Raw genomic sequence first — 17,183 nt, 5'->3', positions numbered from 1 at the left:
TGATAAAAAAAAAAAAAAAAAAAAAATTAAAAAGTGAGACCAATGTGTACTTTTTTCTTTGTAATTTAGATGTTCTTGACAATGATTTGTAAGATTCTCTTTCGTATATTTTCTTTTTTTAATATATATATATATTTTTTTTTTGGATTTTTTTGAAATGTCTCCAACTATAAATCAAGTTTTTTAAATCCATATTTTATAAAATTTTTTGGACTTTTGGTGTTGTTTTTTGTTTTGTTTGACTTTATGTTTTTATTATTTTTTAATACTTTTTGGGCTTTATACATGACTGAAGCGAGTCCGGTTGAAGTTGCCCCAATAATTCAGCTTGGGCGATGGCCAAGTCCATGGCTCAAGCAGAGTTCTTAAACATGGAAACAAACACAAAGATTAAATCGATCATTTCATTAAAAAACTTCAAATATTTATTCTTTTTTATTTTGTGAAACAGGTGCTTAGATCCAAAAAAAGAGCATGTTAAATCTTGTAGACAAGCTTGAAATCGAGATTTTAAAAAATGGATGGTGACTCGAATCGGTCACACTCATATCCGTGTCGGATTGGGGAATCGGTGGATTGGATTAGATAGCCGAATAAAAAATTTTTGTTTCAATGTTTTTTTCAAAAAATCACTATAAATATCTAAAAATAATGTTCTCTTAGTTTCTAAAAAAAATTGGGAGTGATGCATTATGTACTTTCATTACTTTGTAAAAATAGGTAAACATTGAGACGTTGTTTTCCTTTCTGGATATATGTATAATTATTAATTATAATATAGTATTATAATATTACATAAAAATAATTTTAAATATTAAAAAGCATTTCCATATAATTTAAAAATAATTTTAATATATATTACCAACATAAGTTTAACATAATTATATTAAGTTATTAACATAAATAAACAACCATTTTATATAATTATGTTAATTCTTATAAATTTTTATATGTAATTTTATTTTTGTAATTATATGTAATTAAAAGTTAATTATATGTACTTTATTTGTGTATATTATAAAAATAAATAAATATAAGCAATCTAAAAAAAATTATAGACCATTTCATTTTAGGAAAAAGTTTATATCGAGCCTAGGCTCTAAACAATCAAATTAGGGCCTACCTCAAAAATTTTACTAGAAGAAGTTGTTTTGATATCCAAATATCATCAAATTGATCATCTTGATATGAAGATGCATGGACATGAGAAAAAAATGGATGTCAAGTTTTGAAAATAGTATATCTTGTAACGCGTTTTTTGACAGTCAATTTTCATGATTTTTAAGTTTTCATAGATCTACTTGATCTACAGTATTTTTGAAATTTTAAATTTTATAATTAAAAATAAAAATATATTTTAAGACTATTACAAAAAAATTTAATATTAAAACCATATTTTTTGATAGTATTTGAAGGTAGGCTCAAATTTGAATTTGATTGTTTAGAGCCTCGGCTCTATCGAAACTAAACCCTTCATTTTATAAATGTCATTGCCTAGGAGAGATTCCATAAGAGAGAGAAGATTTAGAGCATTTAATTTGCATGTCATTGTATATAAAAGAGAGCGTTATTTATAAACCATTTAATTTATAAATCATTGTTTATAAAAGAGAGCTCTATTTATAAACCATTTAATTTATAAATCATTATTACTTGCAACAATTTCAACGCGTTTTAATAAGTGGGTGTGCACTGCAGGTGTGAAAAGGGTACACGCTGAACCATCTCACATCCAAACTGCCCATCCGATTAACACTGGTTGAGTGGGATGTGTGAGTATGGTGGCACAGTTACGAAAGTAAAGAGTGAGAATGGTCTTGACTTTTACGACTTTAACTTACCAAAAACAAAAAAAAAAAAAAATGTAGTAAAAAAAAATCATGTTTTTTGACGTAAATATCTATAGTGTTGGACCGCTCCCGTTTTGTGCTGGACGACATGTCCAAAGCGCCGTACCACACTTATTTTGTGTCAGACTGTATGCTTTTCAGAAGCCCAAAATGCTGGACCAACCTCATTTTGTGTCGGACCGCATGCCTGAAGTACTAGACCGACTCTATTTTGTGTACCGCATATTTTTCAGAAGCAAAATGCCAGACAATCTTATTTTTGTACTAGACCACATGCTTTTCAGAAGCAAAGTGTCAGATTGCCCCCATTTTGTGTTCGACCGTATGCTTTATAGAGGCTATTTTATTCTTCATTTTACCTTTTTTAGGACTTGAGGGTATTTGTTAAAAAATTAAATTGGAGGTAAAAAGTGAGAAATTTTTTTGTTGGGGTAGGTTGGACAGGAAGTCTACTATTGAGAGTTATTTGTAATTTTTTCTTTTTTATAAACGGGCTTGAAATGATTATGACTATACAGTATTTTTTTAGTGATAAATGACTAAATGAGCAGAAATAAAGAAGAATCGAGCAAAAACGTAGGTTGGCTATTTCCTTCGAAAAAGAATGGTCGTCTCGGGTTTTCATATGCGTAAACGGAGAATTACCTCATTTTCCCTAAAATATCATGCGATTCCAGATTTATGCTGATTAATCGTCCGATTTACTATAGAAATTAGGCAATTTAGCTCGAACTCGATCCTTACCCAACTTCGGGCACAAGCCCAATTGTAAGTGACAGATCTCAAATCGAGTTGAGCGATTTTGAGTAAGAGGACAAGGTTTATATAAGCATAGGAAATTTTGAAGAAAATAAAGTTTTATGCAGCAAGAACAAGAGTAAGGGTGGCCACCAATATTGGGTTTTTTTGTCTGTTCATTATTTGAATACTCTCTCTCCTCCTTTACCCTCGTGATTTTTCACATCTGTATATCCTCGCCATATCCTGCATTCGAAGCCTTGTGCTTAGAACATGGACCAGGCATGGCTTTCTTGTGACGCTTCTCGGCATTCAGCCTCAGCTTTAGATTTTGGGTTCAACCTCGTCCTAACTCTGGTTGGGTCAAGGGTCCCTGTGAGTATTTCACTCACGGGTTTGATGTTGAGGGCTCAATTTTTATGGGGAGACTCTATCAAAAACTTTACAAATTTGAGGGGGGAGTCCTTTCATGGAGGTTTTCTGTCTTTATAGATCTTTAGTGCAAGCTCCTTCAGGACCCTTTCTTTTTTCCGACCGTTTGGGCTCATTTAAAAATCAAGAAAAAGACGACGAGGGATCTTTTTTTTTTTTTTTTGATGAAGGGAAATTCGTGTTGGCTTCGTCATTTAAAATCTTTAGAAGCAAACTGACAACTTGAGCCATATCTGGATTGAGATGTCAATTAAAACTCTACATAAGTGTAGACATCCTTAAGAAATTCTGATTAAGGGAATTCTTTGAAGCCTTAAATGTACCTAAGGATCACAATAAATCTAGTTGAACTGTAGTGAACCTTGACCCGTTGGAAGTATCCCAAAACTATTTCAAACTTGTCTCGAGGTGAAGTATATCCAGAAAGCTTTCTAACCGTTCAAAAACAATCAAAATTGGATTAGACCATTAAAAAGTTAAGGGGAGCGGGGGCTGTTTGGCCAAAATGACCAAATTACCCCTAGCGCAATCAGCTTTAGGTCGCACACGAATGGCCATGCCTCACACATACCGTTGGGCCTGTAGATGGTAGGGCCTTTTGGAAATCCTTTTTGATAAGAATTTAAGGTCGGTGAAAAACTGGATAATTCTAGGAAAATCCCAAAAATACCTTATTCCTAATCAATCCCAGATAATTAGGAATAGCCCGGAAAAATTCTAGAAACTTAAAAAATAGTAAAAATACCCAAAAAATACAAAAAAATCCATAAATTTGTAGAGAATTATAGAAAATCCTAAAATGCTTAGGTGACCATCCATTTAAATCAGAAATCTTTAGGGAAACCCCATAAATAGGATTCCTAAGCCTTCTTCCTTCTTAGAAACACCAAATCTAGGAGATCTTAGCCAAATTATAGCAACTACAACAACAAAGGCGTTCACCTACAGAAGATGGTAGCACAAGAATGGTTTGATCCGAGGCCAAAACTCTTGGTTTTATGTTCTCAAAGTAAGTAGTACCTTCTTTATTCCTTTTTTGTTTCATTATTTCATTAATTTTGTTTTTGTAATTTTGAGTTCATTACATATTTAAGAAAATTAGTTTGGATTTTCAAGCCTTTTAAGGTTTAAAAGGTAAAAACAGGCGTTGTTAGTAGATTTAGAAGAGGATTAGATCTACAAGATATGTGGTCATTCTAAGTCTATAATTTGAGCGACCCTACTCTCTCTATTGATCAACAGATTTACCTCATTTCACGGGAATTTGAGTACTTAGATTTTAGACCAAATTCGTGCATAAACAGTATGGCACCCACTTTATCTTTTTTAATCCTATCTAATGTTTTTTAAAATCCTTGATAAATCCCTACCCCATAAATCTTTATTTTGTTTCATTTTATTTTTAATGTTTTTTAGATCATCGATTTAGGCCTAATCTAGATTATTGTTCTAGTTAGTGTTTAAAAAGATAGATCGGTGGGATGGATTGTCCACCCCCGATCCCAATCCATAGCCCAATCCAAATTGTTTGGATTTGCAATCCGGATTGTTCTCGAATCATCTAAATCAGTGATCAAGAAAAATTTAAAATAAATAAATAAAATAAAAATAATGAAGAGGTTTATGGGGTGGGGATCTAGGGGACCAAAGACAACAGTCGATTAGTTTAGAGAAAAAGAAAAAATAATAAAATGGAGGTTTTAGAGGGAACTGGTCCAAGACCCATACCATTCTAAAATCCAGCATCCGCTATGGGCGAACCATACTTCCACCGAGCCGGGTTTCGAAACACTAAAATAGTAATTGTACATAACTACATACCAAATGCTATCGTCTTTACTGTTGAAATTTGAAGTTCAGAACAGGGTTGAAAGCACTCCTCCAGCTTTTGCACTTTCCATTCGCTGATGCGGATTGAACGCGTTGTAACCATTTTCACCCTAAGGGCGTGTTTGATAACAGGCAGTTAGGGGAGGACGAGGGAGCTTCCTCACTATTGTACAACTTCCCTGTTTGATGCATATAACTTATACAACAAAGAAATTCCCTTTAGAACTTCCTTAATCTCTTGTGCTTAAGAAAAAAAAGTTCTATCTAAGAGGATGGAACTTAAAATATGGACTTAACCCAAGAGAGCTATCTCCTCAAACCCTATCTTGCCTCCGTCTTTATATTTATATTGTTAATTTATATATATATATATATATATATATATATATATATATATATATATATATATATATATATATATATAAAAGTATCATATTATATTATATATTATGTATAATATATATTTGTATTGTACAAAAAATATTCATGTAATATATTATATAATATATGTTTTATTATACAATATATTTTATTTATGTAATAGATATTTACAATACAATATATTACAAATATATATTAATAAAATAAATATAAAATACACTTTATTATATGCTATAGTATGTTATATATAACATATGTTTGTATTTAAATTATTAATATATGTTTGTATTATATATAAAATATATTTATGTAATACAATATATTTATTATATAATATATATATAACATTTTATTCATGTAATAGATATTTATAATACACTATATTATATAATTTATATATTGTTTTATATTTAATATAAAAATAATACTTAGTATTTAATAGTATAATAGTATTAATATAAATATGACTTTAAATTCCAACGGGTTGTCAAACACGTACCTTAAACTTCTTTTAATATTCAGAAAATTATCAAACACAAATATTCAAAATTTCTTTATAGTAATTTTTTTTTTTTTTTTCAACAAAAAAAGAACCTCGGACATTTACCTTCAGGCCATCAAAGACGCCGTATATGTATCTCCAACCTCTCTCTTTCTACATTCCTCTGTCTCTCTAAGGCGCTCTCTCTCTCTCTCCATCCTTGTTGCTGCGACTCCTGCCCACTGTCCCGTTTGTTGAATCTCCATGGAAGGTTCCAACAAGGGGGCTGTTTGTCCAAAATGACGAAACTACTCCTAACGCAAGCGCCCGGTCTGTGTCGCATGTTGATGAGCCGAGACGCGACGTGGCCTCCTTTTTGATAAAGACCTTTCGGTGAAAAACCAGATAATTCAGGGAAAAACCAGATAATTAAGGGAAAATCGCTAAATACCATATTCTTAATCAATTTGGAGCCTGGGGCTTTGTTTGGATACCTGAAAATATATTGTCTGTGAAATATATTATTGGTTTAATACATTTCTGCATAATATTGTAAATGGATTGTTACTGTTTGGGTAGTATTTAGATGTAACCTGAGAAATACATTGTTATTGTTTGGCTATGTCCGAAAGAAATATAGGAAATGCATTACCAATCTTTTATAAGCACGTGCCTATAAACTATCATTTCTTTCGTTTTTTTTACAAAATTCCACTAAAATAAAAAATTATCATTTCTTTCTTTTTTGTCACAAAATTATATTAAAATACTGAATTAAAATCATCATCACACCATTCCAAAAAGATTTTTTATAATAACATTATCACCATTCCAAAAAGATTTTCTAATAATAACTTGTATCATTTTACAATCATGACACTATTTCCTCCTTGTTTTAAGTGCCTTTGGCACTTATATGCAATCACATGTTTTTTAACATGACATTGGTTTCAACATGATAAGTCATTGGAACAATTGATTGGAATAACATGATTTTATTATGATAAGCCTTATTTTTATTTATTTTTTATAAAAGTCTTTCAAATGTCTCTTTATAAAATTTCAAATAAACAATAAATTTATGATACTAAATTCAAAATCTATAAGGTACGAGTTGAAAAATAGGAAGAAGTTTGATGAGTAAACTAGAAGGTTTGGTAACTGCAGTATACAATTTTGAGGTATTGGAGGAGAGTAGGTATGTTATTTCAATTGAGTAATCTCGTGTGAGGATTATGTTGTGTGAATTTTTTTATTATGATTGTGTTGTGTAATTTATCATTGATTATTGATTTTTATTTTTATTATTTTTGTTTTTATATGACACGCATGAGGGGACGAGTTTAAAAGGGAGGGATGATTGTGTGCAATATTTTATTATGATTGTATTGTGTAATTTATTATTGATTATTGATTTTTATTTTTATATGACAGGTGATAAGTTCAGATAAGGGAACAAGTTTTAAAAGAGAGGAATCGGGAAGAGCGTAAAAAGGCGGAACAAGCTTAAAAAGGGAGGGATCACCTAGTTATTATGAAGAGATAGAGCAAAATTTTTTTAATCAAGAGTAGGGTAGGAAAAAAACGCATGCAGAAGATTTCTCAAAATTACATGTTACTCTCTTAATAGATTTTTTATCTATCACCGCTCGTAATAGATTTACTGATTTTTAGAAAAATCTCGTGTAATATCTTTCTATTTCGTTATTACTAAGTGTACCCAAACATTGGAAATGTCATATTTCCTTCTAATATATTGTCACGTAATAGATTTCTAGGTACCCAAACGGCCAGCTAGGGTTGGGTCTAATACTTTTCAATAGTAACCCTTATCTAAACTTATAAATGCCCCTTTAAAAATCTTAAAAAATTATTTAAAATTCCTTCTTAGAAAAAGAGAAAAAATCATTAGAAAATAGATAGAGAAAATCCAAAAAGTTAGAAAAATATCTAAAAAACTTGTAGATAATTAAGAAAAATCCTAAACAAATCCTCGAAACTTAGAAAAATAGTAAAGATTCCACAAAAAATACAAAAAAAACTCAAAATTTTGTAGAAAATTTAAAAAAAAACCCCAAAAACTTGAAAACCCTTAGGAGACCTCTTTTCATTAGAAATATTGAGGGAAACCCCATGAATAGGATCCCTAAGCTTAGTTTCAAGGAGTTTAGAGCCAAATTATAGGAACTACAGTAACCAAAGCGTTCACATAAAGGAGATGGTGGCACAAAAGTAGTATAATCCAAGCTCAAAACTGTCACACCCCAAGAATTTACAATACTATTATTCCTGAGATGTGACGGACAAAACATATATACATCTATTGATAGGACAAATTTACAGTGGCGAGGTCTTACATAGTAAATAAAGAAAGCTAGCACAACAACAGTATCTTCCAAGGTTGATCTTGACTAGCACTCAAAATGAATCCGTAGTTATCCTGAAAAAAATGTTTACCATAGTTTGATGAGTTTGGCTACTCAGTAAGTGATCATCATAATCCTAAAAATAATCATGATTGAAAGATATCAATATTTTCCAAAATGAGATCTATTAACAGAAATGCATCAACAGTTTCACTTTCAATAAATGCATAATTTAAGTATAATCCGAGTAATTGAAATGCTTATAACACTTTTAACGGCAGTATAAAATTCAAATGATTTCACAAAATACCCTACTGGCGTCCCAAGTAGGTCACCTATATACCCCATCAGCGTCCTGATGGGTCCACTTAATCCCTATCGGCGTCCCAGATAGGTCCACTTAATCCCTGCAGATCCACTTATATCTCACCGGCGTACCGGATGAGTCCACTTAATCCTTTCCGGCGTCCCAGATAGGTCCACTTATACCTCACCGGTGAACCGGATGAGTCCAATTGCATACTTAAATTATTTCTAAATCTCTTTAAACATTCGAAAGCAGCAATATCATGTACTCAACATATCACTGAAACCATTAATATGAATTTCACTTAAACCATTAATAACAGTCACTCTCTATAATATTTCAAAAATAACCAATCAAATATTTTGGGCTCAAATTTAGAAAGGTAGCAGTTTGTAAAGGCATTCTAGCATAATTGCCAATTTAATATGTATAGAAAAACTCTTATAAAAATTCAAGAATACGGAATTATCACAATTTATGGAATATCAATTCACAAATAAACATTTCACAACAATACTATAATCAATTGCAAAAATGTCAATTTTTAAATAATAAGGCAGTCATTTGCACATGAATTTTACAATGTCTAAATATTCAAAACAGTAGAAAGAAATATCACAATTTTACTAAAAGCAGAAATATCACATTTATTTCTACCAATAGACAAGAAAAATAAATAAATTTATTTTTCTAATTTACAGTCGCCCGGCTTGTGCCCTGCCCAGAGGCGGAATTGGGTTTCGGTGGGGGCATTTTTTGTCAATTTTTTCATACTACGGAAATCACCTAGGCGGGCGCCCAGCGCCTAGCCCCTAGGGCCTATGCCCCGGCCAGAGGCGGAAATGGGTTTCGATGAGGGCATTTTTTATCCATTTTTTTATACTAAAGAGCCAAAAATTGGGATTTTAGGTTTATTTGAAACTGGGTTTTGATGGGTAGACTGGATAATGATGTATCTCACATCCAGTGGGAAAATATAGCAAGCTGAATGATCGCAAGGTAGACCATTCACGATTTTGAAGAAGATGAGCATCAATGCTTACAAGGTCGCTTTGCCTTCTCACATAGAGACTTTAAACATCCTCAACATTACTAATGTGTCAAAGAATCATGGTATGGAAGTGCATGAAGATGAAGATGTGAACTCGAGGACAAGTTCTCCCCAACTCGGGAGAAATGATAGAGACCTAAGCACACCAATTAGCCACAAGTATCTTCTTTTGGAGCGACAAATTCATCATAATTTTTACTTATATTTGGAGGATGAAAACTCTAGGATGGTTTCCATAAAGAACAAGAAGAGCAAGAAATAGTTTGGGTGTATTTTTTTTTTTAAGTTTTTGAGGCTATTTCAGAATTTTTTTTTTTTTATTTCATTGTTGGACCAATTATAGACTTTTTAGATATTTTAATTAAAGTTATAGAGTTTAGCTTTAAGTTATACTTAAGTTAGGACCTTTGGTCAAAAGTTATTTGTATGAACAAATATTGTCAAAAATAGTAATTTTTAATATAAATTAGAGCATATATGGGCCGGAGAGTCATTCATGTATTCATCTTTAAGAAAATAAAGATTTGTCTTGTAAAAAAAGCCTAAGGCTTGAGCTTTGTGTAGGAGAAATCCTTAGGGTTTTTAAAAAATTGCTCTAGGTGTAGGGTTTCTCTCAAAGTGCTTGTGTCAAGGCGCTTATTATTAATTTTCTATGTTTTTTCAAGTTCTCCTATATCACATCTCTAGAATATATTCTAGAATAGAATTTGAATGTCTCTTTAATTTATTACTTTTTTCTATATTCTATAAATTACTAGAACAATATTTTTTACTTTAATTTCTTTTTTAAGAGACAAACTTTGTAGAATGCCTGAGTCTGCATCAGACTATGATTTCTTATTTCTTTTATTTTTTCATTATCATTACCATCATACTATGACCTCTGATTTCTTTTCTTTTATCATTATCATTACAATTACATTCATTATTAGGGTGTGGTTTGTATAATGTTGCAACCCTAAACAATCAAATTAAGGCACACCTCCAAATTTTATTATAAATATAATTTTGGTTTAAAAAATTCTCAGGCTGTCTTGAAAATCTATTTTTATCTCTAATTATAAAATGTTAAACTTCAAAAATGGTTCAAATTAATTAGATATTTAAACACTTGAAAATTTTGAAAATTGACGGTCCAAATAATGTGTTGCAAGATAAACCATTTTTTAGACTAGAAATCTTTTTTTCCTTTCATATTCATACATCTCGATGTCGAGATGATAAATTATAGGGTTTTCTAACATCAAAACAATATTTAATGGTAGATTTTTTAGGTACACTTTCATTCTACATTTTAGGTTGCTACCTTATATAAACTTTTCCTTATTTGAATAAGAATATAGAAAATGAAGAGTAGTGGGGGACAGAGAAAAGGAGCATCAAAATCTCAAATTTAGACTTGCATTCAAAGGAGTATTTTAGAGAGAGAGGCAGATGCCATAATAAGAGCAAAGCATCAGATAGGCAAATGCTATAATTAGAGGAAAACATCACTTTTAATAAGCTATAATAAGAGGAAAGCATCACTTTTAATACCACATCTGAGCCACCTAATACAACAGAGCGCTTTAAAGGATCATCGTTTTCGACGTGCCGAGCTTGGTAACGTGATCTTGCAACTCAAGTGAGGGCGCAGAAAGTGGGTGGACTATCTCTCGGTGTCCTTCAAGCATGCTTGATCTAATGTGCCCTCTCCAAAGCCAGGAGTTCACCGTGCCCTTTAGCCGAACCCCTTTAACCGAAAGGTTGGGTGGGCACGGACCTGGAGTGGAAGAGAACGCGTAAGGCTGGCTTTGCAGAGCAGCGGTTACCTCTCGCTTTTGACAATCGGAAAGGGTTCCATTCCCACATAGAGAGCCCTTTTTGCTATTCCCCGTAATCTCTAGGGTTGCTATTTTTATATTATTTTTTCTCGTCCTTTATTGGTGCCATTTTTCCAACTCCAAAAGTTTGTTTTAAAATTGAGAAATACCATTTTTCCTCTTTCTTTATGGTTGCCATTTTTCTCTCTCCAAAAGTTTGTTTTAAAATCGAGAATGGTAGCACCACTTCACGCTTCCATTCTCAACTAGCGTACTAAAAAGTCAGTCATCTCCACTGAGTTACCAAAAAAAAAAAGTTTTTGTTTTAAAATTGTTCTTCTTTTTTTTTGATCTACTTTTTAGGTTTCTTTTATTACATTGTCGTTGTCAAATTTTCAATTTTCTTAATGAAATTTGCTATACTTTTTTTTAAGGGTGCAGTTTGTATAGGGTCGAGGCTCTAAACCATCAAAATAAAGTGCACCTTCACTTTCAAATAGTATCGAAAAATGTGGTTTTAATATTGAAAATCTTAGTGATAGCCTTAAAATATATTTTTATATTTAATTATAAAATTTAAAGCATCAAAAGTAGAATTTATCGAGCAGATCCATTAAAACTTTAAAATCTTAAAAATTAAAAGGGAAAAATATGTGTTACAAGATGCACTATTTCTAAAATTTTGAAATCTATTTTTTTCTTTCATGTCCTGTCAAGATATCAATTTGATTGTTTAGAGTCTCCGGTCCCTATAAACTTTTTCCTTTTCTTATGCTGCATTCCAATTTTTGTTTTGGGACTTAAATTCCCTTGATCTTACCATTTCTTCTTTTCTTCTCTTGTTTTGTGAGACGGGGATGAGCAGGGCTGCCTCCAGGCAAGTGCAGAAGAGGATACTAACGCTACTGCATGGGCGAAACACACGAACCCATCTCTCACAGATCCATGCACATATCATTAGGCACAACCTCCAATACTTCAACCTCATTCTCTCTCACTTCGTACCAGCCTGTGCCTCCTCTTCGAAAATGTCTTATGCTCGCCAAATGTTCGACCAAGTCCAAAACCCAAATATCTATCTCTTCAACTCCATGTTCAGGGGCTACTTCCAGTCAGGCTCTTGCAAAGAGGCTCTCTCTCTCTACAATTATATGCTACTAAGAGGTGTATGCCCTGATGCGTTCACATTCCCACCTTTGCTCAGGGTTTCTCTCTCTTCTCTCAAGTTGGGTTCTCAAATCCATGGCCAAATTTTGAGAATTGGGTTCGAGAAAGATGGTTCTGTTGGAATAGGGCTAGTTGAGTTATATGCGACTAGGGGTTCGATCAATGATGCTCATAAAATGTTCAATGAAATTGAGCAAAGAGATGTTGTGGCCTATAATATGATGATATGTAGGTATTGCAGAGAAGGAGATTTAAGCTGTGCCTTTGCTTTGTTTGATGAGTTAGGAGAGAGAAAGACTGTGGTTTCATGGAATGCGATCATCGGGGGTTATGCGCAGAGGGGCCGGCATATGGAAGCTCTAGAGATTTTTAGAGAGATGTTTGAGAATGGCAATGTTAGGCCCGACAATGCGACAATCGTGACTGTTTTGCCAGTCTGTGCTCACTTGGGTTCTCTAGATGTCGGGAGATCGATTCATAATTATGCCAAAACCCATGATCTCATGGATGTTGTTAACGTATCCAATGCTCTTATTGATTTATATGCAAAATGTGGGGACTTGTCTAGCTCTAGAGTCATTTTCGATGAAATGCCCAAGAGGAATGTGGTCTCTTGGAACGCAATGATCTCGGGGCTTGCTGTTAATGGACATGCCAAGGATGCAATTTCTTTGTTTGAGGAGATGAAGAGGGAGAAAATTGAACCAAACGAGGTCACTTTTATTGCGCTTTTAAATGGTTGCACTCATGCAGGGATGGTGCAGACAGGTCGGATATTGTTTACAACCATGCTTAAGGACCATGGGATTGAGCCCAAGGTTGAGCATTATGGGTGCATGGTTGATCTTTTAGGGCGATCTGGGTTTGTAGAGGAGGCTCATGAGCTCATTAAAGCCATGCCCATGAAGCCAAATGCTGCCATTTTTGGTGCATTTCTAAGTGCTTGTAGAATTCATGGAGAGCTGAGCCTTGCAGAATATGCAGCTAAGAAACTAGTTGAAATTGAGCATTGGAATCCAGGGAATTATGTTTTGTTATCGAACGTGTATGCGGGGGCAGGGAAATGGGACGAGGTAGAGAAGGTGAGAGAAATGATGAGGGACAGAAGTGTGCAAAAGGCGCCTGGTTGGAGCCTGATTGAGGTCAATGGTGAAGGTCTTTGAAAGACGCAAGTTTGGAAATTTCTTTGGTATTTTCTCTGGTTAATAGAGGATTCGAGACACTAAATTCTAAATTCTCTGCATAGTACTTGTAATGTGCTTTGTACAATCTATGAAACCCAGAGAAAATTACATTCACGCAACCAGAAAATCAAGATTATAGTAATAAAATTGATTAAACAAAGTTCTTTCTGAATAGGAATAGAATTACAAAATATTTTAAAGGAACATAAGGCACATAAACAATGGATCATGTTTGGAAGTTCTCCATTAGACCATGCCCTAATAGTCTAACTTAGATATTAATAACAAAATTGTTTGACCTCCCACATCCACTTGCATTTAGAAGAGCAACATCCATCCACTACTTGATCCCATCCCATGAGTCTCGGATTTGTGCACTTCTTATTGTTGCATTTTGCTGGTTTGAATGGCAGCTTATTGTGGACCCATATCATTTTAAGAATGGACTTGGTGCTACTTAGACAAAATGAAAGAGAGAGCTCGATCCATGGAATGAAAGGGAGAGCTCAATCTTTTCCATGGATTGTGTACCTTCCAAAAATTTTCCCTCACAAGATCGAGGCCGATGCATAAGCAGATTCTGGGTGACCCATTTTCATTGCTTTCATCAGCTATAGCTCACATTCATCCTTTTTCTTGGAGCTAAAAATCTTCCACTACAAAAACACAGAAATATACATTTCTTTTAGCTTTTGAGGAATATTTAAGCTAAAAATCTTCTACTACAAAAACACAGAAATATACATTTCTTTTAGCTTTTGAGGAATATTTAAGAAATGTATTTAGAATAAAAACAAGCAATTCATAAATATAAATATGAAGTTTTGTTAGATGAGTTCAACTCGTAAACTTATTCGTCCAATGACTTTTACTCAAAGGTAAAAACTAGAAATACCTTAAAGGCCACTTGCATTTTCATTGTAGTACAACAATATTGTAATTCCATCTTCATTTTGATTCAACAATCTTGTACTCATACTGTTGTAAAAATAATTCACCAATAATTCCATCTTCATTTTAATTCAACAATATTGTACACATATTGTCATAAAGGTAATTCACCGAAAAAGAACTCTATACTGTTGTAAAAGTAATTCACCAAAAAAAAATCTAGTTATAATTTTATCACCGTGCATTCAATTATCGGACGGGTAAGAGAGAGTGATCCATCAATAAGACACAACCCTTATGGTGAATCACACCCTGTCTCTGTCTCTACTATGAAGGTTATGATGTATACCATTGATCATGAATTTCCTGAGTCGTAAGGACTATGGTTGACCTTCAATCCTCATGGCGCAAAGGATTTTATTTTCTTATTCATGTTGCAAAATCGGGACTCGTTACTCGTCTAACTCGCCAGAGTCAGACATGCATATGCGTTTCCGCGTTTAACCGAGTTACTTGGCCCTACCTAATCTGAGTAGCTGGATACAATTAGGGCATATTTAAAAATAAAATAGACAAATAAATTATTTGTGAGGATAAATGTAAAGCAATTATATATGCAATTTCGATGTTTTTATAAAGTTACAACTTTAAAATATAGAATTAACTTGCAAATTAAAAATTTCATTGAAAAAGCTTGTTTTGATGTTGAAAAATTCTCTAATTGATCATCATGTCATCGAGATATATAAATAAGAAAACAAGAAAAGATATCAAGGCCTAGAAAGTGTGTATCTTACAACACATTATTTGGATCGTCTATTTTCAAGATTTTCTTGTGTTTATAGATCTGCTTGATTTGAACTATTTTTAAAGTTTAAAGAGTTGAAAATGGATTAATAGGCCATCCAAAGATTTTTTGACACCAAAATTATATATTACGATAAAATTTGGAGGTGCACCTTACTTTGATTGTTTATATTTTCTTTTTCTTTTTTTTTTGGTTTGTTTGAAATGTGTGTATCCGTAAACTTATTTTTCTTAATATATATTTTTTATTTTTTATTATTTAACTTTTGATATTGTTTTTTGTTTTATTTTATTTGTACCAATTTTTATTTTATTTCTAATATTTTTTTTTTCTTTAAATTTTTTTTTTATGGATTTTTATCCCGGTGGATTACTCGAGACCGGGTTACTCATGGTCGGACCAAAGTCAAGTCAGAGGCCTGAGCCAGAGTTTAAAAACAATGATGCATGACAATCAGAAAGATTGATGCACGACAACTCATCTCCACCATCATTGATTAGAAGGGATGGTGGATATAATCTATACACCCTAAACGTAAATAATGCTATTTCTCAAGGCAAACCTACGAGCTTGGGTTTCTAGCCGAAAAAAAAAAAAACCTTACGCACGAGGAGAGAGAGAGGATTTATCCAAATCATATAAAGAGATAGGATTCACAAGGAGAGAGAGAAGTGACGAATTTGTGACCATGGGTTTTATATTGTAATATGGACCCTTTTTTTTTTTTTTTTCTTTTTAATTTGAAAAAAAAACTTTCTTTTTTTGGATAAATATTAAAAAGCAACTCAACATAGAGTTATGGAAATAACTGCAGTTAACGACTATTGTTTCATGTGAAATCCAGGAGAGGTATAGCATTATGAGAGCAAACCAAACCAAACCAAGAACCTCGAAATATACTAAGACGCATGAAATAAACCATGAAACTCAAAACTAAAACAAAAGGAACCATGAATCTAAACCAAGAAGCATGAAAAAACCAAATAAAGATCGACCATGCATCTAAATCAAGAACCATGGAAAAACTAAATTTAACTAGAGCATGAGACTATACCTTGAACCATGAAATAAACCATGAAACCTCAAACTAAATGATGAATCTAAACCAAAAAATTTTTTATGTGAAATTTAGGGAGAGAGATTACCATTCGGTATTGAGCTTCAGGATTTCCTGTATCTACATATCGTTTGATGTAAGACGTAGGATTTGTCTGGTTTTTATGCCATAAACTTTCAAGAATTAGCTCTCTTGAAACAACGTTGCATAACCAAAGGATCTTTCGAGAGGTTCTTAACCCCTTACACCTAAAAACAAGAATAAAAATCATACAACTACTCAACGAACGAATTCAGCCGGAGGAAGGCGGAAAGGAAAAATATACAAGATTTACATAAAAAATTTAGAGAGAAAAAACTCACCTATTCTTCACACCTTGAGTCCCTCAAACGACTCAGATTTTGCCATGATCTCAGCGACCATTTCATCTGGAAGACGATCGGAACATTCCTTCCTCTCCATGCCCATGATGCAACAACGAGTTCTTGAAAATACGTAAAAAAACTTTATTTAACAAAATCAACCAGTTTTCAACGGGCCGGTTCACGCTCTCTTTCTTTCTCTCTACAAATTCTCTTTGATGGCCTGGTTGCCCACTCTCTTTTTCTCTCTCTAAAGTGGCTTTCTCACCTGTAACTAGTTTTCTCTCTCTATCTCGACTATTGCCCAAATCTCACGTAGCAATTCTTTCGTCCAGAACAACTTTCTTATCATGTATTTATAGAGATTTGGCTTTCCTAATCCTAGTTGCACTAACTCATCCACATCTTAATCGCGATGGATTCTTATTTTGACATATGGACTTGTAACCCAACCACATGATACCCTATCTATGATA

General features: G+C 32.9%; 1 protein-coding gene and 1 long non-coding RNA gene across 3 annotated transcripts; one reads left to right on the top strand and one right to left on the bottom strand.

Annotated features, from left to right (window-relative positions):
- The first annotated feature begins 11,006 nt into the window (after positions 1-11,006).
- LOC105421511 (Tetratricopeptide repeat (TPR)-like superfamily protein) lies at positions 11,007-13,749 on the top strand. Of its 2 annotated transcripts, none has more exons than XM_011629069.3 (2): positions 11,007-11,311; positions 12,104-13,749. In XM_011629069.3, the coding sequence occupies exon 2, from the start codon at positions 12,267-12,269 to the stop codon at positions 13,566-13,568; it is 1,302 nt and encodes a 433-aa protein (XP_011627371.3). In that variant the 5' UTR covers positions 11,007-11,311; positions 12,104-12,266; the 3' UTR covers positions 13,569-13,749. The 2 variants fall into 2 exon arrangements, with proteins under 2 accessions (XP_011627371.3, XP_088715163.1); XM_088859037.1 differs by lacking the exon at positions 11,007-11,311 and adding an exon at positions 11,322-11,519.
- Positions 13,728-17,041, bottom strand: LOC148783397 (uncharacterized). The gene is made up of 3 exons (XR_016049855.1): positions 16,708-17,041; positions 16,434-16,593; positions 13,728-14,245 (listed from the first exon to the last, which is right to left on the bottom strand). It is a non-coding gene; the product is annotated as an uncharacterized LOC148783397 (long non-coding RNA).
- Between the last annotated feature and the right edge of the window lie 142 nt (positions 17,042-17,183).

This window comes from Amborella trichopoda, chromosome 2 (genome assembly GCF_054954075.1).
Source record: "Amborella trichopoda isolate Santa Cruz 75 chromosome 2, AtrichopodaSantaCruz75HAP2 v2.0, whole genome shotgun sequence".
Classification (NCBI taxonomy): domain Eukaryota; kingdom Viridiplantae; phylum Streptophyta; class Magnoliopsida; order Amborellales; family Amborellaceae; genus Amborella; species Amborella trichopoda.
Note: the sequence above shows the minus strand (reverse complement) of the source record. Positions and strands in the feature narration are given on the sequence as shown.

Bases quoted from the DNA above. Each gene is read 5' to 3' on its own strand.
- LOC105421511 (XM_011629069.3), top strand. From the start codon at position 12,267: ATGTCTTATGCTCGCCAAATGTTCGACCAAGTCCAAAACCCAAATATC.